The sequence below is a fragment of the Ambystoma mexicanum genome, chromosome 5p (genome assembly GCF_040938575.1).
Source record: "Ambystoma mexicanum isolate Mex_15411 chromosome 5p, UKY_AmexF1_1, whole genome shotgun sequence".
In the NCBI taxonomy this organism is placed as follows: domain Eukaryota; kingdom Metazoa; phylum Chordata; class Amphibia; order Caudata; family Ambystomatidae; genus Ambystoma; species Ambystoma mexicanum.
In genome coordinates, this window is record NC_090930.1 from 277,218,646 (window position 1) to 277,242,534 (window position 23,889).

Genomic DNA, 23,889 nt, shown 5'->3' on the forward strand with positions numbered 1-23,889 from the left:
GTCTCAGAGGAAGCAAGGGGTGTGCCTGATCTCTTTCTAGTTGTAGTCACAACTAAAGAGTCTGGTTTCAGTTGCCCTCTGATATATAATAGGTCTGAAGGTGCGGGTCTGAATAATTAGTCCACATGTGGGTTTACGGCCAGTGTGAGATTAGGGGCTTCTAAAGATGGCTGTATTCAGCGCTGTAATGATTTCAGTAGCGGGATAAACTGGGCCACTGTCTTTTTGTCCCCGAAGGATTTGTTCTGCAAAGTCTTTATTCTCCTGGATGTCGATCTGAAAGTGCTCAGCCGCCTTGGCTAGTACTTCATTGAGGAGGGGTCGATTATCAATAGGAGAATCGACAACTGGAGTGTCTACGTTAAGAGGGAAATCTATAGAGTACATATTGGCTTCTTGGTCTGCCTCTTGGTCCTCGTCATCCCCATAATAAGGGTCCTCTGTATCCTCATCAATAAACTGAGGGTCAGCTGCCTCTACAAAAGGAGAGATCTTCTTGGTCGGATTCAGGTCATAGAGACCTATGACTGTGCTCTGTAAAGGAGCATTAAAAAACGAGACCTCTTAGAAGGCGGTTGAGTAGGTAAGGCAAAGGCTTGAGAACCAGATGGAGCTGTGGTCGGGGAAGACGAGTGGAAGCTCTGAAGGTAATCAGGGTTCTTTTTGAAAAAAAATGACCATAAAGGTCACTCTTCTCATCACTGTCAATATCTTGTGAAGACCATTCTTTGGAACTTGGTATTACCACAGATTGAGGTAAAGGCCCAAGTCCTCATCTGTGGGAGGTACCACCTTAGGCCTAGATTCTTTAGGTTTTTCTATGGGCCTGGATTGTTTAGGCTTTTCCTTCTGAGGAGTTTTTTTTCCATAAGAGGGCTATTGTTTCTAGGAGGGGTTTTTGAGGTCTTTTTGTGATGCCGCGGCACCCCCCCCTCTCACCCCTGGGGCCCACAGGAGTGTTAACAGATTTTTTGGGGCTTGCCACCTTATCTGACGCGGAGCTTCGAATTTCAGATTAAGGTAGGGCCGAGGCATCGTCTGCGAATTCTGTGAGCGACACCCATGCTGTCTTTCGACGGTTGGGCCCCGTCGTATGGCAATTGAGCGAGATTGCCCAGAGGACGGGGACTCTGCGGACCTTTCCCTGGGCGCCTAACGTTGTCGATCACTCGATCCATGTGTTGAGTCTCGACCTTGGGCTTGTGCTTAGTGGTGTGTGTCTTTGTAATGCTACCGCCGCCGGGTGTAGTCCCCACAACATGGCTGCAGGCCTGTCCTACGGGGTCGGGGCCTGCGCTTGAGTAGCTGGAGCTACTCTGGCGCCCTCGCTGTCCGAGAGGACGGCGTCGCTGCCATCGCTAAAGGTGCCTTCTACCACCATGGTCTCAAGCTGCCTGGAGTAGTGGGCCCAGCGTTTTGTGGAGCGGTCCTTTAACGTCTTTGGCATGAAGAGCCTGCACGCTCGACAAGACGTTTCGACATGGTCTCTTGGAAGACATGTTACAAACCAAGTTTGTCTAACCACAGCAATTTGCGATTACACTTGGGGCAGAATTTAAAAAGTGTATTTTCCATAATTATAGGTTATGGCAGCTGGGCGAACTAAGTGTAGGAAGGGGAGTATATGCATCCCAACAATGGCCTCCCCCCTCTCTCCCTACTGTCTGGGCCGAGGCCCGGGGCGGCCCTCCAAGGCCAAAAAGTCTGTTGCGGTAGTCTTCGACTGGCAGTTTCTCTGTCTTCACTGGCGTGGTGTTTCGGGGGTCTGTGAAAGGATGGAAAGAAATACTATCACTAATTGTAAATAGTCAATGGCTTTCCACCGAAAGGAACTTCGCTATACGTGTCCGTCTAGAATGGCGGAAAAAACAATCTGAGGGATCCCTACACGCGAGGGATCATGGGTACAGTGGACGTCACACTGGGGATAGTATTACTGGCACGCCCTGTCGACGTCCCCTTTCGGGTTTCGAAAACAACAACTGTAATACTCTGCAGCTTCCACTAGCTGTCGGCTTATGCACAGCATATGAATCTAAGCAGATACAAGCATCAGAAATACGATTACAGCGAGTAATGTATCCCTTCTGAGGCTTGTGGAATCTGCTTAGATCACATGCAGTGCATAGATTAGCGAGCAGTAGAAGGAGGCGGGATGTGAGAAGGTTCATGAGCGACTAAATGTCTTACAACCGCTTGTCCCACTTGTGTATCTGTCTTGGAATGAGTGTCAATGCAGTAGTGCTGAGTGAAAGTATGTATAGAGCTCCATGTAGCTGCTTTGCAAATACTGTCTAAGGGGTCATTTGCAATGAAAGCCATAGTGGCTCCAGTACTTCTTGTGGAGCGGGCCCTTGGCGCAAAAGGCAGTGTCTTATTTGATAGGGAATAGCACCGTTGGATACATCTGACTATCCACCTAGAGATGGCATTCTTAGAGATACGATCTCCTTCTCAGCCTGGCGCTATGGAGACACACAGTTGATCTGTTTTTCTTAGCGGTCTGGTCTTTTCTACGTAGTAGAGAACCGCCCTGCTCACATCTAGTGTGTGGAGTTTTACCTCAGCAGAGCTTTTGAGTTCCTGGAAGAAAGCCGGTAGCTCAATAGACTGGTTTACATGGAATTTGGAAATTAATTTAAGTGAGAACCTAGGGTGAGTGCGTAAAACCAGTTTGCCCTTATGTATAGTAAAGAAAGGATCCTGCACTGACAGAGCTTGGATTTCACTGACCCTTCTTATGGGAGTGATGGCTACTAAGAAGGCAGTCTTGTAAGTCAGGTGTTTGAGACTAGACTTGTGCATAGGCTCAAAGGGTGGTCCCATGAGTTTAGAGAGTACAACAGCAAGGTCCCAAACTGGCGGTGGGTTAGAAATTGGAGGGTGGAGTCTCTTTACCCCTTCCATAAATGCTGTGATGACTGGTTGCTTCCACCATGAGACCTTGTTATGGGAAGTGGTGTAGGCTGACAAAGCCGCCAGGTGTACTTTTATTGAGTTAAACCCTAACCCTGCATCCAGTAAGTGGAGCATGTAGGTTAGAATGTTTGAACGAGTACAATCAACAGGGTCGATTTGCTTATTCTGGCACCAAATTACGAATCGTTTCCATTTATCATAGTAACAGTGCCTAGTGTTCGGTTTTCTTGACTCTTTCAAGACATCCATACATCTCTGTGGTAGATTGAGATGTCCGAACTCTGACTTCAGGAGCCATGCTGCCAAGTTCATAGTGTGTGGTTGTGGGTGCATTGTTAGTCCTCCGTGCTGGGTGAGTAGGTTGTACTGGCACGGGAGTTTGATGGGTTCGCACATCGTTAGTCTGCACAGATGTGGATACCACGGTTGTCATGCCCCCATAGGAGCAACAAGGATCAGCGTCATTGGTTCTTTGTGTAACTTGTTCACCACTTTCCTCATGAGAGAAGTCGGGGGGAAAAGCGTAAGCAAACTTCCCTGACTAGTTCATCCATAGGGCTTCCCCTTGGAGCCTGGCTGGGGGAACCTGGACACGAAGTCTGAGCATTGACTATTTTCACAGCTTCCACTAGATGTCAGCCTATGCACAGCATGTGATCTAAGCAGATTCCACAAGCATATGACAATGCATTACTTACCGTAAAAGCATTTCTGATGGTTGTATCTGCTTAGATTCACATGCTGTGCATAGGTCCGACATCCAGTGGTCACTGCAGAGTATTGCATTTTGTTTTTCGTAGTCGAAAAGGGGACGTCGACAAGGCGTGTCTGTAACACTATCCCTATAGTGACGTGTGTTGTACCCACAATCCCTCACGCGTCGAGGTCCCTCCGTTTGTATTTTTCTGCTCTGAGGGAGCCTTCTAGACGTGAGTGAGTACAGAAAAGAGAGAAATATAGAAAAGGATGTCTATGTTCCTTCCATCCAAGCGGGGAGGAAGGGTGGGCGCATGTGAATCTAAGCAGATACAACCATCAGAAATGCTTTTACGGTAAGTAATGCATTGTCTAATGTTTGTTAATCTGCTTAGAAACACATGCTGTGCATAGACTAGCGAGCAGTACCCGGAGTTGGCGGTGGGTTATGAGAAGGAACAGTAGAGAAAAGATGTCTTAATACTGCCTGTCCCACCTGGGAGTCAGATCTAGAGTGTGCATCTAGACAGTAGTGTTTTGTAAAGGTGTGCACAGAACTCCAGGTAGCCGCTTTGCAGATGGACTCAAGGGGAACATTTGCAATGAATGCTATGGACGCCCCCGTGCCTCGAGTAGAATGTGCTCTTGGCCTAAAGGGCAGTTCTCTCTTAGCAAGAGTATAGCAGAGAGTGATGGATTGAACAATCCATCTAGAAATAGTGGACTTTGAAACTGCATCCCCTTCTAATCCTGCTGCCACCGAGACGAAGAACTGATTAGTCTTCCTCAGTGGTCTGGTTCTTTCCATGTAGAACATGACCGCTCTGCGGACATCTAGTGTGTGCAGAGTCCTTTCTCCCAAGTTGGAAGGATTTTGAAAGAACGCTGGTAGTTCTATAGACTGGTTTACGTGGAATTTTGAGATGAATTTCGGAGCAAACCTTGGGCGAGTGCGTAGAACCACTTTATCTTTGTGAACTGTAACAAAGGGGTCTAGGACAGAAAGAGCCTGTAGTTCACTTACTCGCCTGATGGAGGTGATAGCTATTAGAAAAGCAGTCTTAAGAGTGAGGTCTTTAAGAGATGCTTTGTGCATGGGTTCAAATGGTGAGCCCATGAGTTTGGTAAGTACCACGTTAAGGTCCCATCCGGGAGCTGGGTCAGCTATCGGGGGGTGTATTCTCTTTACTCCCTCCATGAAGGCCTTTATAACAGGGATCTTCCACCACGACACTGAGTTGGGAAGTGGTGTATGCAGAAAGTGCCGCTAGGTGGACTTTAATGGAATTGAACACTAGACCTGAATCCAATAAATGGGTCAGGTATAGAATAATATGTGTGGGAGAGCAGTCAATTGGGTTGATGCTCTTTCCTCTGCACCAAATGACACATCTCTTCCATTTGCTAGAATAGCAGTGGCGAGTGTTAGGTTTTCTGGCTTCCCTGAGGATGTCCATGCATCTCTGTGGGAGCTGTAGATGTCCAAATTCTATGATCTCAGGAGCCAGGCTGCTAAGTTTATGTTCTGGGGGCATGGATGCAGAGTCCTGCCCCTGTCTTGTGACAGCATGTTGTACGGGCAGGGGAGTTTCATTGGGGGAGATAGAGACATCTCCATCAAGTGAGCGAACCATGGCTGTCGGGCCCACATTGGGGCCACCAGTATCATGGTTACTTGTTCCTGGTGCATCTTGTGCACTAACTTGTTGAGAAGGGGAGTCGGGGGAAAAGCGTAAACAAATCTCCCTGACCATTGAATCGACAGACCGTTCCCCTTGGATTGGTTCTGGGGGTACCTGGAGGCGTAACTTTGGCATTGTGAGTTCTCCAGGGTTGCGAATAGGTCTATTTCTGGGAACCCCCATTGCGTGAAGACGTCGAAGACGATGTCTTCGTGCAGTCGCCATTCGTACTCTTCGGGCAGGGGGAAATCTCTGCTGAGTTTGTCTGCCAGCAGATTGAGTTCCCCTGGTACATGTTAAGACAGAAGGAACATTCTGTTTGAGAGCCCACTTCCATATGTTTTGGGCCAGTTTGGACAGTCCTGGAGAGTGGGTTCCCCCTGCTTGTTGATGTAATACATGGCTGTGGTGCTGTCTGTAAGGACCATCACTGTCCTGCCCTGTAGGTGTTCCTTGAAGGCTTTTAGCGCCTTGAACACCGCTAGTAGCTCCAGAAGATTGATGTGTTTGGATGCTATGTTCGGAGTCCACTCTCCGTGAGCAGTTTGATGGGATAGGTGAGCCCCCCATCCTGTGAGGGATGCGTCTGTGGTTAGAGTGGCTTCCGCCGCGGGTGTGGCAAAGGGTTTCCCTTTTTCTAGGTTTTCCTTTGTCCACCACCGTAGCGAGAGAACCAAGGCCTGCAAGACCACCACTAGGTCGTCCCATAGTCCGCTGGCCTGACACCACTGGCTGTTGAGCCACTCTTGCATTGGGCGCATGCGCAGGCGCGCGTGAGGTACCAAATAAATACACAACGCCATCATGCCTAGCAAGCGCATTGCTTTGCGTACCGTCACCTCTCGACCGGTCACATATTGAGGGATCTGAAACAGGTTTTGGACCCTCTCTTTGGAGGGGAAGACGAGGCCGTCCTTTGTTTGAATTAGAGCCCCTAGGAATGGTTTGATTTGGCTGGGGACTAGGCTGGACTTCTTTTCGTTGATGGAGAAGTCCAACTGGAACAAAAGGTCTACAGTCTTTTGGGTATTGGAGAAGCATGTTTCGTAAGAATCCCCTGTTATGAGCCAGTCGTCGAGGTAAGGGTAAACTGGGATGGACAACCTGCGCAGGTGGGCCGCTGCCACTGCCAGTACCTTCGTGAATACCCTCGGTGCTGATGCTATGCCGAAGGGTAGCACTCTGAACTGGTAGTGTTTGCCCTCTATCATGAACCGGAGGTATTTTCTGTGCGCTGGCAACATTAAAATATGAAAGTATGCATCTTTCATGTCCAATGTTGTCATGTAATCTCCCTGTGATAGCAGTGGGATCACTTCCTGTAAGGTCACCATACGAAACTTTTGGGGTTTGATGAGGCGCAGATCTAATACAGGGCGCATGGTTAGATCCTTTTTGGGTACAAGGAAGTACACTGAATAAATACCTTCCGTTACCTGAGACAGAGGCACGACCTCTAAGGCTCCTTTTTCCAGCAGTTGTTGTACTTCTTGTAGAAGGATGGCAAGATGTTCCGGTGACATGCGTCGTCCCCTCGGGGGTTTGTATGTTGGGGAACTGTTGAATTCGATGCAGTATCCGTGGGCTACGGTGGAAAGTACCCAGCGGTCTGACGTTATACCCTCCCATGCTGGAAGAAAGGATGTTATCCGGCCCCCGACCGGTGTTGCATGGGACGGGACGCGAATCTTCACGTCACTTGGTGTTGTTAGGGGCTTGGGAACCTCTGGGGGTGGACCCTCGCCCTCTTCCTTTGCCCCGGCGCTGTCCTCTTTGGCTGTACTGGCCACTATTGGTCTGGAAATTGGTGGCAGGGTACTGTTGCTGCTGGTTTTGTTGTTGGCGTTGGCCACGAAAAAAGCGTTTGTTGCCATAGCCGCGCCTGGCCTGGTAGAGGGCTTAGAGATTTGGTCAAGAGTTTTGATAGTATCAAACTCTTTTTTAGCCATCTCCAGAGCCTCATCCACCGCTTTCCCGAAGAGGTTTGAGTCTTCAACAGGTTTATTTATTAAAGACGCCTCTGTCTCCGGTTTGAACCCTGAGTTGCGCAGCAATACGTGTCGTTTTAGGACTATTCCCTGAACTAGGGAACGTCCCGCAGTTTCTGCCGCATCCAGAGAGCTCTTTACAATACTCTGGTTGACCTGGGTTCCTTCGCCAATAGTTGAAAGCAGGCGTGTACGTAATGGTTCCGGCGCTTCTTCGGCGTCTTTGCGCAGTTTGGCCCACTGCGCGTCCGCATAGCTAGCGGGCAAAGAATTGTTGTTGGCAATTCTTGCCGAAAAGGCGGCCGAGGATGTAACTCTTTTTGCAAGGGCATATAACCGCTTGCCCTCCTTGTCAGGTGGTGCCTCACTGGTGGAAAGTGGTACCCCTGCCCTCTTTCTTGTGTTGGTTACTACCAGGGAATCCGGAATGGAATGTCCCCTGATGTACAGCGGGTCTGAAGGTGAAGGAGTGAAAAGTTTTTCAATTCTAGGATTGACCCCTCTGATTAGTGCGGGTGTGGACAGCGAAGGGATGATTCTTCTCTTCACCGAAGCGAGGAGGGGAATTGTCTGACTGACCGGGGGTTTCTCCTTAATTACCCTTTCTACAAAGTCTAATTCAGGGGAGAGCTCCCCAGTGTCCAGTTCGAAGTGTGCTGCTGCTCTGCGCAACAGGGCATTAAATGTGGGTTGATCGTCAATGGGAGACGTGTTTCTAACAGGTGAATTGTCAGGAGGATTTAGGTTCAGGACATCAGTGTCGGAATATATTGATGGGGATTGCCAGGGGTGAGAAGGTCCTCCTTCTGGATTTTCTCCGAAGCCTTCTCCTACCAAGTCTGGGCTGTCTTCCAGACCTTCCTCCTGGTTCCGTCCCTCTTCCTCGTCCATAAAATCATCCTCTTCCTCAAAATAATGTTCTTCCCCAGTGAGGTCATACACACTATGGAAGTCTGAGGCTGTGTCCTGGTGGGGATTGACTAGTCTTGGAATTTTGCCCCTGGGGTCCTCCTGAGGCCCTTCTCTTATTCTCTTTGGAGTGGGAGGGTTTTGGGTATTCATAAACTTCTCCATTCTTTCCATGCAGAGATGGAGCCTTTCCATGGTTTCATGGGGTACCCCTGAGCGGTCTAGCGGGGGAAAATTGGTGTCTTGTAGCTAAAAACGGCTCAACCTCTCCCACAACGTCGAGGAAAGTGTCCGTCGCCCTCCGAAAAGCCTTCAGGTGTGCTGGGAATCCCTTCGACTGAAGGAGATCGTCCCTGTGTTTTCGGCGTGTCTTTCGACCTTTGCGTAGCGCTCGACGAGTCTTTCGGCGTACGCTTGTGGGCGTCGGCTACCACGATCCTCGCCAAGCTCTCAGCGACTCATTTGTCAGCGGAGGGCTGTGGTTTCGACGTTATGGGTGTCGATCGCTCTACGGCGGCATGCGCTTTCTGCTGATGCGCTCCGGCCGATGATTTGGGGGCGGCGCCCTTATTTGCCGAAAGCCCAGTCGCTGGTCGCGGCTGCGAGAGGGGCTTCGAACCCGAACGGTCCGAGGAGGCCGCCGGTGAAACCTGCGTCTCCTTGGGCGCGGATGCTCTCTTTGCCTTCGGCAAAGAAGAGCCATGGGTTGTGTGCTTATGTGTGGTCTTATGTGCGTCAATGTCGCCGGGGTGTTCATCCCCATAAGCAGGGCGTGAGCCGAGCCCGTCGGGGCCGGGGACAGACGACGAAGCGCGTGTGCGCTCTCTAGGGGGGGTTTTCAACTTCCGTAGCGGAGGTCGTGGTATCACGTTCCTCGTCACTGTCGGAGGTAGCGACGGTGGGTGGAGCGTCGGCCTTCGACATAGCGTAGGCCGCCCACCTCTTGACCCTACGGTCTTTTAGAGTCTTCGGCTTAAGAAGCCGACAAGCCGTGCAACCTTCCTTTTTGTGATCGAGGGGCAAGCAGCGGTTACACCGTGAATGCTTGTCCTTCCAAGTAAACTTGCCCTTGCAAAGCGGGCAAAACCTAAAGGGTGTCCTCTCCATAGCCGAGGCAATAAAACGTGATAACCACCCCAAGGGAAAGGAAGGGGAAAAGGAAAAGCATTTTCAGAAAAGAACTAGAGATGTCCCACGACCCCCACTCTCCCTACTGTATTTGGCCTGCGAGGCCAGGCCACGTGTTCGGCAACGCCGAAGGATCTCCTCCGCTCGTCCCCTCCGTCGAAGATCTTGCTCGGCGAAGACAGCTTCACAACAGCGTCGAGTGGGGGATCGATATGTTCTATATTAATATAGGAAAACGACCAAAGGTCGAGGAGATGAAATCTGCAATGTCTCTCGAGGAGCTCCGCGTAAAGGCGACCAGTAGCTGGGTGGAAAAAAACAATCTGAGGGACCTCGACGCGTGAGGGATTGTGGGTACAACACACGTCACTATAGGGATAGTGTTACAGATACGCCTTGTCGACGTCCCCTTTTCGACTACGAAAAACAAAATGCAATACTCCGCAGTGACCACTGGATGACGGACCTATGCACAGCATGTGATTCTAAGCAGATTAACAAACATCAGAAATATATCTTGTGGATCTGCTTAGAATTGCATGCTTTGCATAGGCCAACATCTAGTTGTTGGTACAGAGTAACATTATTTCTCTGCATGGGGTCTGGTATGGATGAGCATGCTCATGAATGTTCCCCGTCAGACCGGGAATCCTCAGTAAAAGAAAAATGTTCAGTTACAAACTGTATTTCTCCTCTAAACCAATCACTGTCCTCTATATGATGCATTACTCACAATCATCGTATTTCTGATGCTTGTATCTGCTTGGACTCACATGCTATGCACAGGCAGACCTCTAGAGGAAGCTGCAGAGTAATACAGCTGTTTTTCGAAACTCGAAAAGGGAGGTCAACAGGTCGTGGGCGTGTCAGCAATAGTAGCCCTAGTGTGACGGCCACTGTACCCATGGTCCTTCGCATGTCGAGGTCCTCAGATTATTTGGTTTCCGTCATGAGGTTGCACGAAGTGTAGCGTGAGCACAGGTGTATTAAAGCAGACATTTATCAGATGAAGCTCAGATAAAACATCTATGCACCTTCTACTCAGAGGGGAGGAAGTGTGTGAATACAAGCATCAGAAATACGATTACAGTGAGTAAGTAAATGTATCCCTTCTGAAGATTCTGGAATCTGCTTGGAGCACATGCTATGCATAGATTAGAGAGCAGTGTTAGGAGAAGTTGGTGGGTTATGTAAAGGTCCAGCACCATCTGTTTTAGAACTGCTTGCCCCACCTGAGTGTCTGCTTTAGAATGAGTGTCAATGCAGTAGTGCTGAGTGAAAGTGTGTACTGAGATCCATGTAGCTGCTTTGCAAATGGTGTCCAGCGGGATGTTTGCGATAAAGGCCAAAGTAGCTCCTGGACCCCTTGTGGAGTGAGCTCTTGGTGTGAAAGGCAGCGTTTTGCTTGATGAGTAGTAGAGCTGTATGCATCTGACTATCCATCTAGAGATGGCATTTTTATTGAAATGCGGTCTCCTTCTCTGTCTGGTGCTACGGAGATAAACAGTTAGTCTGTTTTTCTGAGCGATCTGGTCTTGTTTACATAGTAAAGGACCGCCCCCTTTAATCTAGTGTATGGCATTTCTTCTCAGCTGAGCTAGTTGGGTTCGGAAAGAAGGCTGGTAGCTCAATGTATTGGTTTACGTGAAATTTTGAAATAAACTTAGGTGAAAACCTAGGGTGTGTTCTTAATACCAATTTGTCCTTGTCGATGACAAATAATGGGTGTTGCACTGACAAAGCTTGAAGTTCACCGACTCTTCTTATGGAGGTTATAGCCACCAAGAAAACAGTCTTGTATGTGAGGTGTTTAAGACTTCACTTATGCATAGCTCAAACGGGGGGTCCCATGAGCTTTGCAAATACTACGTTGAGATCCCAGCCTGGCGGTGGGTTTGAAATAGGAGGGTGTAGTCTATGCACTCCCTCCATGAGTGCCTTAATGACGGGAACCTACCTTATTGTGAGAGGTGGTGTATTCTGATAAAGCCGCCAGGTGAACCGTTATGGAGTTAAAAACTAACCCTGAGTCTAGCAAGTGGAGCATGTTAGTAAGACTGTGGGATGGAGTACATTCAATGAGGTTTATTTGTTTAGACTGCCACCAAATTACAAATCTCCACCACTTGTCGAAATAACAGTGTCTGATGTTTTGTTTACGTGCCTCCTTGAGGCTATCTATACACCTTTGTGGAAAATTAAGATGTCCAAACTCTATGACCCCAGGAGCCAAACTACCAAGTTCATTGAGTGAGGTTGAGGGTGTAATGTTGTTGCCCCGTGCTGGGATAGCAAATTGGTCTGGCACGGGAGCTTAATGGGATTGCATATCGCCAGCTTGCACAGATGTGGATACCAGGGTTGTCTCACCCACATGGGAGCAACTAGGATAAGCGTCATCTGTTCCCTGTGAATCTTGTTCACCACCTTGTTCATTAGAGGAGTTGGGGGGGGGGAAAAGCGTAAGCAAATTACCCTGACAACTCATCCATAGGGCGTTCCCCTTGGAGTCTGGTTGGGGAAACCTGGGCATTGCTTGTTTTCTCTTGTAGCAAACAAGTCTAGTGTGGGGAAACCCCACTGCGAGGAAAGGCGATCTATGACGCTTGTTTCGAGTCGCCACTCGTGATCTTCTGGTAGTGGATCTCTGCTTAGCAAGTTTACTAGGGTGTTGAGTTCCCTTCGAACATATGAGGAACACCCCCCGTTTGAGTGCCCATTTCCATATTTTCTGTGCTAGCTTGGACAGATTTGGAGAATGTGTGCCTCCCTGCTTGTTGATGTAGAACATTGCTGTGGTGCCGTCTGTGAGGATCTGTACAGACTGATTTATCAGCTGTGATTCAAAGGCCTAGATCACTTTGAATACTGCTAGAAGTTCCAGCAGGTTGATATGGCTCTGTGCTGTGATGTGGGTACACAGACCATGTGCTGTGAGATGAAGGTGATGTGCCCTCCCCCCCCACCCAGAGAGTGATGCATCTGTTTTAGCTATCGCTTGCACCGCCGGATCGTGGAAAGGTTTTCCCCTTTAACAGATTCTCCTCTGTCCACCAGCGAAGGGCGGATACTCGTGTTGGTGAAACGACCGCTAGATCGTCCCACTGACCGTTTGCCTGAGACCACCGTTCGCCAACCACTCCTGCCTTGGGAGCATGCGCAATCGCACATGTGAGACCAGGTAAATGTAAGCTGCCATCATGCTGAGCAAACGCATAGCTTGGTGACCGGCTTGATACTGAGGTATTTGCAGCAATATGTTTTGGATTCTTTCCTTTGATGGAAAGACTAGCCCTTCTTCCGTCTTTATGACAGCTCCTAGAAACTGTTTGGTCTTGTATGGTAGAATGCTTGATTTTGTCTCGTTTATTGAGAAACCCAATTGGAACAGGTGGTTTATTGTTCTTTGTGTGCTTTGCCTGCAAATATGGGGTGACTCCCCTGTGATCAGGTAGGGGTACACTGGGATTGCCTCCCTGCGCAGGTGCGCCGCCACCACCGCCAGTACCTTGGTGAATACCCTCAGAGCGGATGCTATTCCGAAGGGTAGCCCTTTGAATTGGTAGTACTGGTTTGATAAAATGAAATGCAAGAATTGTCTGTGCGCCGGGAACATTGAAATATGAAAATGGGCATCTTTCGTATCCAAGTTTGCCATGTAGTCTCCCTGCTTTAGCAGTTGGATTACTTGTAGCGTTGTAATGCAGAATGTTTGTGGCTTGACATAGGTGTTTGCAGGGCGCAGATCTAATACTGGGTGCATTGTTAGATCTTTTTTTGGCACAAGGAAGTACGTTGAATCGATACCCTTGTTTACCTGGTTCAACGGGACGATTTCGACGGCGTCCTTTAACAGCAGTGCTGCAACCTCTTCCAGAAGGATGCATTGCTCCTCCCTTGTGGTGGATCTTTGACACGGGGGATGGTTGGAGGGTCGCTGCGGTAACTATGCAATAACCGCCCACCAAGGTTGAAAGCACCCACTTGTCCGAGGCGATTCCCTCCCATGCGTGGGTGAAGTGTGTTATCTGCCCGACTGGAGAGGCATGGGAGGAGACCCGAAGTGGGTGGGCATTGCTTTGGAAGAGTTACTCCACCTCTGGAGGAGGATCTCCCCCAGCTGCGAGATCTTCGATGGCCCATTTGGAAGCCTTGAGAGCCTTGTCCTTGATTAGAACCCCAGGAAGACACCTGATTTTGGCTGTACCCAGAACCTCTCTGCGAATTTTGTCCCCTGAAGCGACAAATTGTTTTCGCCTCTTTGGCCTGATGGTTTGTTAGTGAGCTGGCGCTTTACGAGTACCTTCTGCGATTATTCTACCAGCATTATCTGCTGCATCCAAGTTATTTTTTAAGATGCAGTTAGACACTGCCTTTCCTTCCGCTACTGCAAGGGACAGTTGGGACTTTAGCAGCTCTGAGGCTGAGGCCATTAAAGTTTCAATCTCTTCCCACTTGTGGCAGTTGTAACTCGCCAACAAAGTGATGTTGTTGGCAATTCGGATAGGCTGCTGAGGTGGCCACCTTTCTCCCGAGAGTGTAAATCTTCTTGCTCTCTTTATTGGGGGGTGCCTCTGATTGAAGCAAGAGGTGTTCCCGCCCTTTTCCTTGTCGTGGTAACTACCAGTGAGTCTGGCTTTCATTGGCCCATGATGTATAGGGGATCTGGGCAGGGCAGAACATTCTCAATACAAGGGTTAACTGCCCGCGTTTGATTTGGAGTTTGCAGAGAGGGTTGAATTCTTCTCTGTTTCGATTGTAGAATCAGAATAAATTGGGTTACAGCCTTTTTGTCACCCAATATGTGTTCGACAAAATCCTTGTCGGATGGCGTTTCCCAGAGTTTGAATCTGGAAATTACCCGCTGCGTTCATGAGCATGTCATTAAATTGTAGTTGGTTATCAACCGGTGAGTCTGCCACCGGCGGGTCTACGTGATCTGGATAGGGTAAGACGCAAACGCCTTCTTCATCTTCATCAGAATAATGATGATGATCTACCTCCCCTAGTGCATCTTGACCCTCAGAGTCTGTAGTAGGAACAGAGCTCAAATTGGTCTGGGTTTTGCTGAGGGGTGACTTGAAGGGTGCCTGGCTGTGCCCTTTTTGCTGGGGGTTGTGAAGATGTGGCGCCACTTGTTGGTGGCGTGTTTTGTAAGCTTTCTATTGCTTGTGGTTTTTAAAAAATAAAAACGGCCATAAAAGACATGCGTCTCATTACTCTAACAATATCCTCAGCAGACCACCTTGAGGATAGTAACAGGAGTGGCAGGTAATTCAGGAGCAGGCTGCCCTTTGTGTTTCATAGTTGTGGTCATAGTACCCTCCCCCTGGAAACAATTTTTATGTGATGTACTTTCTTTCTCCCTACGGGAATGGTGACTCGAAGTGTTTTTTTTTTAAGTTCTCCCTTCAAGAAGTGTTTCAGGGACATATTTTTGCACCAGATGCAATATTTTCGAAGTCAGCAGGTGTTTTGCCGATATTGACGTTATTTAAGAATGTCGAATTTTGGCGGATGAGAGGGCCGGAGCCAAGTCTTTCGACGTTTGGTCTTTGGCTGCTGTATTGGACACAGCGTTTGAGTCGGATTTATCTCACAACTTTTGGGGCCTGTTGTGAGGCAAACATGATCTCGAATACCCAGAGCACAGGGAGCTGGTGGACCATCCCCTTGAAGCTGTGTGCGGCCGGGTCGACGGTGTTATCGACTTCTGGCCTTGGGACATGTGCTTTGTGTGAGATGTGTGTGCTAATGCCGCTGGGAGTCATCCCCGTAACAGCACTGCTGGCTTGTCTGATGGGGTCGGGGGATAGCACGTGGGAATTCGAAGGTTCATCATTTTCGTCCGTAATTATGGCAATGCTGCAGTCGCTGGAAGCTCCCTGCACATCCATGGCGGCCACAGCCTGCATGGCGTGGTGGGCCTGACGTTTTGTCTTTCGGTCCTTTAGGGTCTGGGATTTTAAAAGCTGACCAGTTTTACAGTGGCCTTCCTCATGATCCCTCGGAAGACAGGTTGCACACCCGGTGCTTGTCCTTCCAGGGAAATTTTTTGTTGCAATTTGGGCAAAATTTAAAGGGTGTATTTTCCAAGGCCGAAGGAGTGTCGTCGAGGCAAGTTCTGCGTCTGACAATGTTTGTCCTTGAAACCAAGATGATAGTTGAAGAACTGCGATATAAAGGACAGAAAGAATAACTAGCTCTAATTCCATTGTTAATCAATGGCGTTAGCTGAAAAGGAACTTGGCGTTTTAGCACAGACAATGATGGTGGAAAAAGGCAATCTGAGGGACCTCGATGCGTGTAGGACCATGGGTACAGTGGATGTCACACGGGATAGTATTACTGGCATGCCCTGTCAACGTCCCTTTGAGTTTCAAAAACTAATAAAGTAATACTCCAGGGCTACCACTAGATGTCGGCCTATGAATAGCATGTGATCTAAGCAGATCCACAAGCCTCCGAAATCTATATATCATGGGCAGTTTGCCTTACTTCTCTTGATGAAAATTTCTCTCACTTCCCAGACATTTGTCCAAGAAATCACCATCACTCATCCCCATTTCAACCTTTCCTTCATGCTGTGAGCGAAGTCTGTATCTTTGTTTTCTCAGACTCTTACCTCCCCCATCCCCCCCTAGTCGAGTGGCATGTTAAAGTTCAGTAGTGAGTTGGAAGCATCTGATGTTTCGGATGGAGGGCAGAGCGTTGCACATCGGTAAGGAGTATGGGGTACAACACACCAGGAAAAGAGGATATCGCAGACGTTAAAGGTATGATGAAAGGTTAGTGGCCAGCACATCAGGTACATGGGCAGACCATCTACTTGCGTGGGGATTGAAAAAGGGGGGACACAATAGAGACAGATGATGAGTGAATGAGGTAGGGATTGCAGAGCCAAGGCCTGATGTGATTGGGTGGATTGGGCAGTCACCAGACTAGTCGGCCAATGTGGTAGATGATAGCAAATGGGTAAATCCGGTACAATGCATGGCAGGGTGGGTCATTTAGATCATTGCAGAAAGTTGCAAGTATGTACGGCATAGGTGAGGTGGGTGTGTAAAATCCGAGACAGGAGTGAGTAGGCCTAACAGGCCTGTCATCCTGTTAGGAAGCTACTTCGGGTATACAGACGTGTAAGGCCTGGGTAGGTACAAGTATGCATTGGCACGGAATAACCTCATGGTTTACAACATAGCAGAGGTGCTAGATAGGCAGGATAGGAGATATGACTGGCATACATTAAGGTAAAAGTGCGGTGAGGCGGAAAAGAAACTACCAGTTTGTATTCCAATAACAGTGTTGCAAGCTTAATGGGCGGTAGCACTGTTAACATGTTCAGCGGTACCGTTGGGAAAAGGTCCAGAAGTCGTACGCAATTGCAAGCATTGTTCGGCTGTTGCAAGGTATGAGTATGGAGACAAGTCAAGCATACTGGAGAGTCTGTAGGAGAGGTGCAGCTCTTACCTTGGTCAGATCCGCATCCAGCATCCTGGCAAGACAGGTAAAGACAGGTCCAACGGCCTTGAAACAGGGCCCTGTAATGGGGCCTTGTAATGGGGCCTGCTTCGCCTCCCGGATTGAAGCCAGCCTCCCATTTGCAGTGGGCCTGAGCCAATCAGGGTGTGAAGACTGCCGGGTGCTTCTGTGTAGTAGGACAGAGGCAGGCAAGGTGATGTGTCACTCCAGCAGCCATCTTGCTGTGGATCTCAGCCCGAAGTTGCAGATGCAGGTCGGGGAGTGAATGAAAGTGCCAAGGTAATGAAGGAACAACCTCCTCCGACCGCATCCCAGGTAAAGACAGGTCCCCAGTATACCCAGGGTAGGGCCACATTTCACTGTTAGGATGGATTTTCTAAACGCTGGCCTGGAGGACTGATGTAAAAAAGGCCAACTTATATTTTGACGGTGACAGCTCTGGGAGCTGTAGTCAAATCAGTTTAAGGTAGCAGCGGAAGTGGTCTAGGCTAAGTCTCGAGGTGGTGAGCTTATAAAGAGTCCAAAATTAGTCCACACTGGAAACAAATTAAGGTCGTGTCTCTGGGGTCCAGTGAACGATCCAAAGGAATAGAGACAAGTTATACTAGTCAGCTAAATTGTCCCCAACGTTCGGAAGGCTTGCGCAAGCAAGCAATGGCAAAGCCAACGTTTTAGAAAAGTTAGCAAAACTTTTAAAGGGAGTTTAGGGGCAGGTAAGAAGGTAAGAACCACTAATTCACCCTCTGTACTTGATTCTTCACAGGACTTGGAAGGTCTGAGGTTGCTTTTCTCAGCCTTAGCCCTTGAGTCGCAGGGGTTGCAGGTTCAAGCAGATGCAAGGACTCTCAGTGGCAGAATGCAGAAAAACATGATGCAGGACCCCTCTCAGGACTGGACTCTCAGGTGAGCAGTTTTGGAAAGCAGTCACTGCAGCACGGTGACGCAAAGGGACTCGCTTGTTGCTGTCAGACTTTCCCTCATATCCCGGGTCCCCTTGACACTAGGAATTTTCATTGAGTTAAGTCTTGTAGGACAAGTGGAGGAAGTTAGCAAAACCTGATGGCTGTGGACTCTCAAAAGTGGGTAAAAACCACTGAACAAGTTATCATACCGTGTTCTTTCTGGAGAGGGGCGCCTGCTACCTTTTTTGCATCAGTGAAATAATCAACTGAAGAGTCATCTGTATAATGTAAAGAACTCAAATCTGTTTTATTGAGACTGCACATGACACCTGGGTAGTGTTTAGAAGTAAGGGAAACACATATGTGAACTTCTAAGCAGTCAAAGATTGACTAGCAAGGCTCATTTGAATAGCAGGATTAGGAGTACATCAGCAGTTGCAAAGCAGAGAGAAATGCTTAGAAACGCATACAACTTCATTGTTCACTGCATGTATATACAGGACTGGCAACACAGAAAGCTAACTGCAAAACCGGTAGAGTATAAAAAGTATAGTATATAAAAAGTAGCACTTAAAAACAGATTGACTGTCTAACACAATGAATAATTGTACAATGAGAAAGGCATATGTTTTAGATTGCAGTAAAAAGCATTCTTCGTTTATTTGAAATGCTTTCAGCTCGCAGGCAAGCAAGGCCGCACAGCTAGTTGTATAGTCAAAACATTGAAGAGAATGTAGATAGGACTTTAACAGTGTAACATACATATACAAGACATTTGCAAATTAAGACAAAAAAACCTATAGAAATTTTCCACAAGACGTGGGTTGAAATACTGCATTGCTTAGTTAAAATTTAAATGCAAGACAGTCAGGCATCAAAAGGCATCAAAGGGCTGCATGTGAAACTACTGTGTGCTAGAGTAAATTTCCATTCTAAACTGAGCACGGTTAAAACATTTTCCCAGGAAGGATTAACTATAGCCTGGCCAGACCGCACACAGTAATTGAGATAAAATCCATAGCTAAAGGGTACATACATTTTGGAGGAGATTCTAAAACACTGACGTTTCGGACGCTTGGCAGAGGACAGACTCCGCTGAATGGGTTTTAATTGGAGCCAGCAAATGAAGGCCTAGAATCCCTAGATGGTAGTCGGAGTTTAGTTCTGCACAATATTTTTTAATCCTTTTCTATTACAAAGACAAGGGACATAGCATATAATTCTGCATGTCCCGTGTCTGAATTAAGGGCATGGGATTCTGTTCTCCCTCTACCGAAAGTGACCGGTTCCGTTCAGTTTTGAAGGAACTAGATTGAAGTTTTTCTAGGTCCATAATAATTGGAGGTAGTACCTTGGAAAAGTACAGGAAATGTTACTTTTGTGCTGTGTGTTAAAACAGCTGGTTTAAAGATTAGCAGTGTCTAACAATATGGTTTGGGCCAGAGGTTATCGGAATTCCAAAAACTAGGCACTGTCACGCAGTATATAAACACAGATTCGCCTGTCCGACAGGGGGCAAACAAATGGAATCTGCAGTTCAGGAGAAATCCCACACGTGCCACAAATGCATGCTCCCCACACCTTTTGCTGCCCTACATGAAACCCAAATTCTGTCCCCTTCCCAGGGCTAACATCCCACACGTATTGAGGAAAGTGGAGGAGAAAGCATGTGTAAAAGCTTTGAAAATTGTTTGCGATTGGCACCTGGGTAGTCCAAAAAATGTGTATAGAAAAACATGAGCAGAAGAATCAGCTTCTGTCAAAAGATCTTTCAGCACCCTGAGGTTAACTTATTGAAACTGAAGTATTGCCTAATTCTGTATTCCCACATTTCACTGCAAACAATATTTTTTGCACATTTGATCAGGTACCTTTACTGAACTTAAGTAACTATATTTACGATCAGCTTGTGATATCTCACATCTACCGCTCTACAGTATATTTTGTGTTACCAGAAAATGACAAAAATGTAATGGTAACTTGGAGGAAAGATTTGTATTCCTTTATCCACGATTAATCTTCACCCCATTTCGCTTTGAACGCTCTTTCATTTTCTTCAATGCTGCATCATTTTAGTTGGACATGGAGCAATACACTGCAAAAGATGTAACCAATGCGTACAATTGTCCCTCCCAAAGATATACAAACCCAAAATGGCACGTCTTCATCTCTTTCTGGAAAATATTTGGCTTTTTTGTTTGGATTACGGACAGGAGGTTGTGGCACCTGCTGCATCATACCAACATATTTCATTTACTGTTTGCTTTTAATAATAGGATTGCATAGTAATCTGTGCCATATTAGTTTGGATTACAAACGTTAGTATAAAATGCACATAAGTATGTATAAGCACAAAGTCATTTACTTACCTGTATGGAAGTTAAAATTGAGGACACATCATAGGTGGGACTCCAACGATTCTGAAGAATATCCAAACATATACTACCATCCGCATAGACTGCAAACATAAAAACGTTTTTAGGTTAAATATCACTGCATAGGAAAGTGCAAAGCAACACTAAACTGGTCAATAACAATTTTCATTGCATTCTGACTAAAATAATTTTACTAACGGCTCAAAACATCTCTCCCTATTACTGAAACCTACTTCCCAAATATTTAGGCATGCCAGCATTTTGTACAATGATCAAGTATTGTTAAAGTCCGCGTTCTTTTATTGGGGATCTTTGATGATATGTAAAATGTTTTTCCTTGGACCTGCCATGTATTAAACGAATTGTTGAGAATTTAACCTATATTTGTACTGATTTACATAGCCTGTTAACGTCCAAAATACAATTGCACGCCGACTTGAAAATGAAAGTCGAGTCTCCACCTTTCTCCCCCTCGATCTCGGACTGTATTTCAAGCAGGAGGCAGAGGGAGGTGTTGTTGGAAAGGGGATGTTCTCCCCTCTCCAACGACACCTTTTGTGGAAGCATTGCTGGGTGCGGATCGGGCACAGAGCGCTCGATCCCCACCCAGCAATGCCCACTAGACCACCAGGGATTTGTTTTGAAAGCGGGGGGGGGGGGGTGTCTCCCTTGGACCTCAAAGCATGGGGGCACTTATGGATAACCCTGGGGGCAGATGGCTGATCATCTGCCCCAGGGAAGGGGGCAAAATAAAAATAATGAAATGCAACGGGGATGTGGGGGCCACTAGGCACTAGGGATTTTTTGTGCCCCCTACACTTTTCTGCCCCCAGGCAGGAGTACATGAGGTGGCCCCACATACAATTGTAGGGGGGGGGGGGTGGGAGGGCCACCAGGAATAGGTGTGCAGGCCCCCCAAAGGATGGGGCCTGCAGGTTAGGGCCCCCTGGGGGCAAACGGATGATCATCTGCCCCCAGGGAAGGGGGCAAAATGAAAAAATAAAAAAAAAACAAAAAGGGAGATTTGGGTGGGGGTGGTGGGGCCACTAGTCACCAGGGATTTATTTTACGAAAAACAGGGGTGGCCCTCTCCCCCTGACTCCATGGGAGGGAGGGAAATGTCTCTGAAATTGGCTGGAAATTCTCAGACATTTCGCTCTGGCCATCCACCGAAACACGCCACCAACACCACATGGCCTACTTTCCCACATCCCCACACGTGTCCCGATGAAAACGTTACTTCACATGTTTGGGTACACCTACCTGGGCGCAAAGGGGAAAGCCTAAAACACTACTAACCCCAAATCTTTCCGCACAGCATCATTTCAGGAATTCTACGCATGCGCACACCCTACAGATTTGGCCGTAAAGGTGTCCAAGCCACCAATGAAAACGGGGAAATGCACAGGGTTCCCTGTAGGGTGTGCCCTTCTGAAAAAATTGCGAAATTCAGCTGTCGGAAAAGACTTTGGGTTAGCCGTGTTTTAGGCTTTCCCCTTGGCACCCAGGTACCGTTTTCATCGGGATACGTGTGGCAACGTGCGATGGTATGACATTTGTTGTGTTTGTGTGGTTTTCATAACGTTTCGACCCATTTGCTGGTGCCCTTTGTCACAATCCTTTCATTTCCCAAATGTGCCCTACATTTAGTCGCTGCTTTAGGCGCCATACACTTTTGTAACCTGCACAAGTCACCTACCCTTAAAAAGGTCAGCCTGTGCTCTTTCAAAAAATGTATGTTTGCCGTTCCTCACCACATTGGTTTTCCTGATTTACAAACGCCAAGTACATCTGTTCAGGCCGTAAGCATAAAACTCCTATGTACCGTGGCTCAGTGTTTGGCTTGTGGTATTGCTGGTTTTGTGAAACACTACAAAAAATGTGATTTCCTAACTGCAAGAGTCGGGGGAATGTAGCAGAGCATTATTTTTCTCAAAATTCATAGAAGCCATTGCCGTACCAAGCCAATCATGTCCACCACATTCTTTCTTTTGGTCATTATCCCCAAACTATGGAATTTTCCCCTACCTAGTTGTTGCCTGACCTGTGCAAATCACCCCTTCCTAAACTTGGAATTGTGTCTACTTTTCAGAAATGTATGCCTTTCTGTCCCCCAATTCGGCTTTCCTACCCTTTTCTTCTATTCCGCCCACACATGTCCAACTGGCAAAAATGGCCAAAATCGCCTACCTCTCACAAAACGGTTAATAACCACATCAAAATGTTTTTTCGTTTCCACTCAACCTGTTCTTGAAAGCCAGGAAATTAGGGAATTCAGCACAGCAAACCATTTGTCCCTACCTCTTGCAAGGAAAAAAACCACAGGCTTCTTTGTACACCATTTTATTGGCATTTTTTGAAAAACTCCAAAATGTTCCCCAATTTTTGGTTATTTTCTCTCTCCCCCTACAGCAAACTAGGATTCCTGGGTGGTTTAACGACCGCCTACATGTGAGAAAAAAAGGGGCCAAATTTGGCCAAGATATCTCGCTTAACAAAAAAGTTACAAGGCATTGAATGGCAACATACCGAATCACCAAAAAAGGCCTTGGCACTGGAGGGGAAAACCCATGGCATTTAAAGGGTTAATACCCATTATAATACAGATTTTCCACACTAACGCAACAAATTCATGATTCTTTTAAAGACATGCAGGCGAAGGATTATGCTCAACTCTCTACTTCTCGAGTAGCATTGCTCAAAACAAAATAGAACTTCACACAATTCAAGGTAAAAACGAAAACGTCCAAATAAGAGGGTCTTTGTAGTTCGAACTTGATAGGGTTCATACCTTGACATGATATCACCATCCAATCACACTCTTACATTGCCATGACCTATGCCCGACAAGACTCTTTACTTTGCTGTCGATGCCAATAAAGAACTATGCGCCCAAATCGGTTAACTTTAAACCATGTGCATCTTTCTGCCTCAGGAAACTACCGGCTGGTCCTCTGCACCGGCAGGGAACATAATGAAGGCAACAACAGTGAGTGGAAGTAGGCTCCAGGGTGGGCAATCGCAACCTAGGTAGCCGACATGCCTAGTCCGAACGTGCACACTGCCACATATGTCCTCGTACTTGACGATTGCATGGGTAGGATAATCCTTTGCGCCTACTGGTCTTTAATAGAATCAGGACACTTATGTTAGCATGGAAAAATATGAATTCTAGGTCAAGACCGGAGGCTTGGGTTATGCTGGTGTAAAGCTGACTTACCACCAACAAGATAATCTGATCTATCGGTCTAAAATAAAATAAATGTTAAACTGATTCATTTCGACCAGTCTGCCACCTTCCAGAGGTCTTCTAGCCGCGCTCTCATGCTGAATGCTTGGATGACATTGCACCTCCAACTGAATGAGCAACGTATTCTCGGAGATCGATGCCTCCCTTCCTGCTGCCTACACCAGCGGAGCCATATGGCTAGCGCTGCAGATGAAACTGCCCTGAAAGGCTTCTGCTGGGAGAATAGCTGTGATTCCCCGGGTGGCCTAAACTGCTCTGTCAGTCTCTTAAGGGGCTAACCATTTGACTGGACTTCCAGATATGTCACGACTTAATCCCAGTCTTCGTTCTTTTGTTAACAGAAGGTTACACCGCCAAGGGGGGTGGGAGGAGAGGGAGAAGGGAGGATTTATTGTTGACACCAAAAGCCATCACATCTGAGGCTCTCTTTAAAGAAAGGAAATGAGGTATAATAAAGTTGCAAACATTCACGCAAGTCGACTTGCATATGCCAATGACGTGGTCCTTATAGATCAGACCCCAATAGGTCTTCAGAGACAGCTCAATGCCCTACAACTT

At 47.4% G+C, this 23,889-nt stretch overlaps 1 protein-coding gene across 1 annotated transcript in view; it reads right to left on the bottom strand.

Moving 5' to 3' along the window:
• Positions 1-23,889, bottom strand: part of UBE2A (ubiquitin conjugating enzyme E2 A) — a 297,203-nt gene that overhangs the window by 82,152 nt on the left and 191,162 nt on the right. The window contains exon 5 of the mRNA XM_069612709.1: positions 20,076-20,164. Coding sequence (XP_069468810.1) covers positions 20,076-20,164 — 89 coding nt within the window. The remainder of the gene's footprint in view (positions 1-20,075; positions 20,165-23,889) is intronic.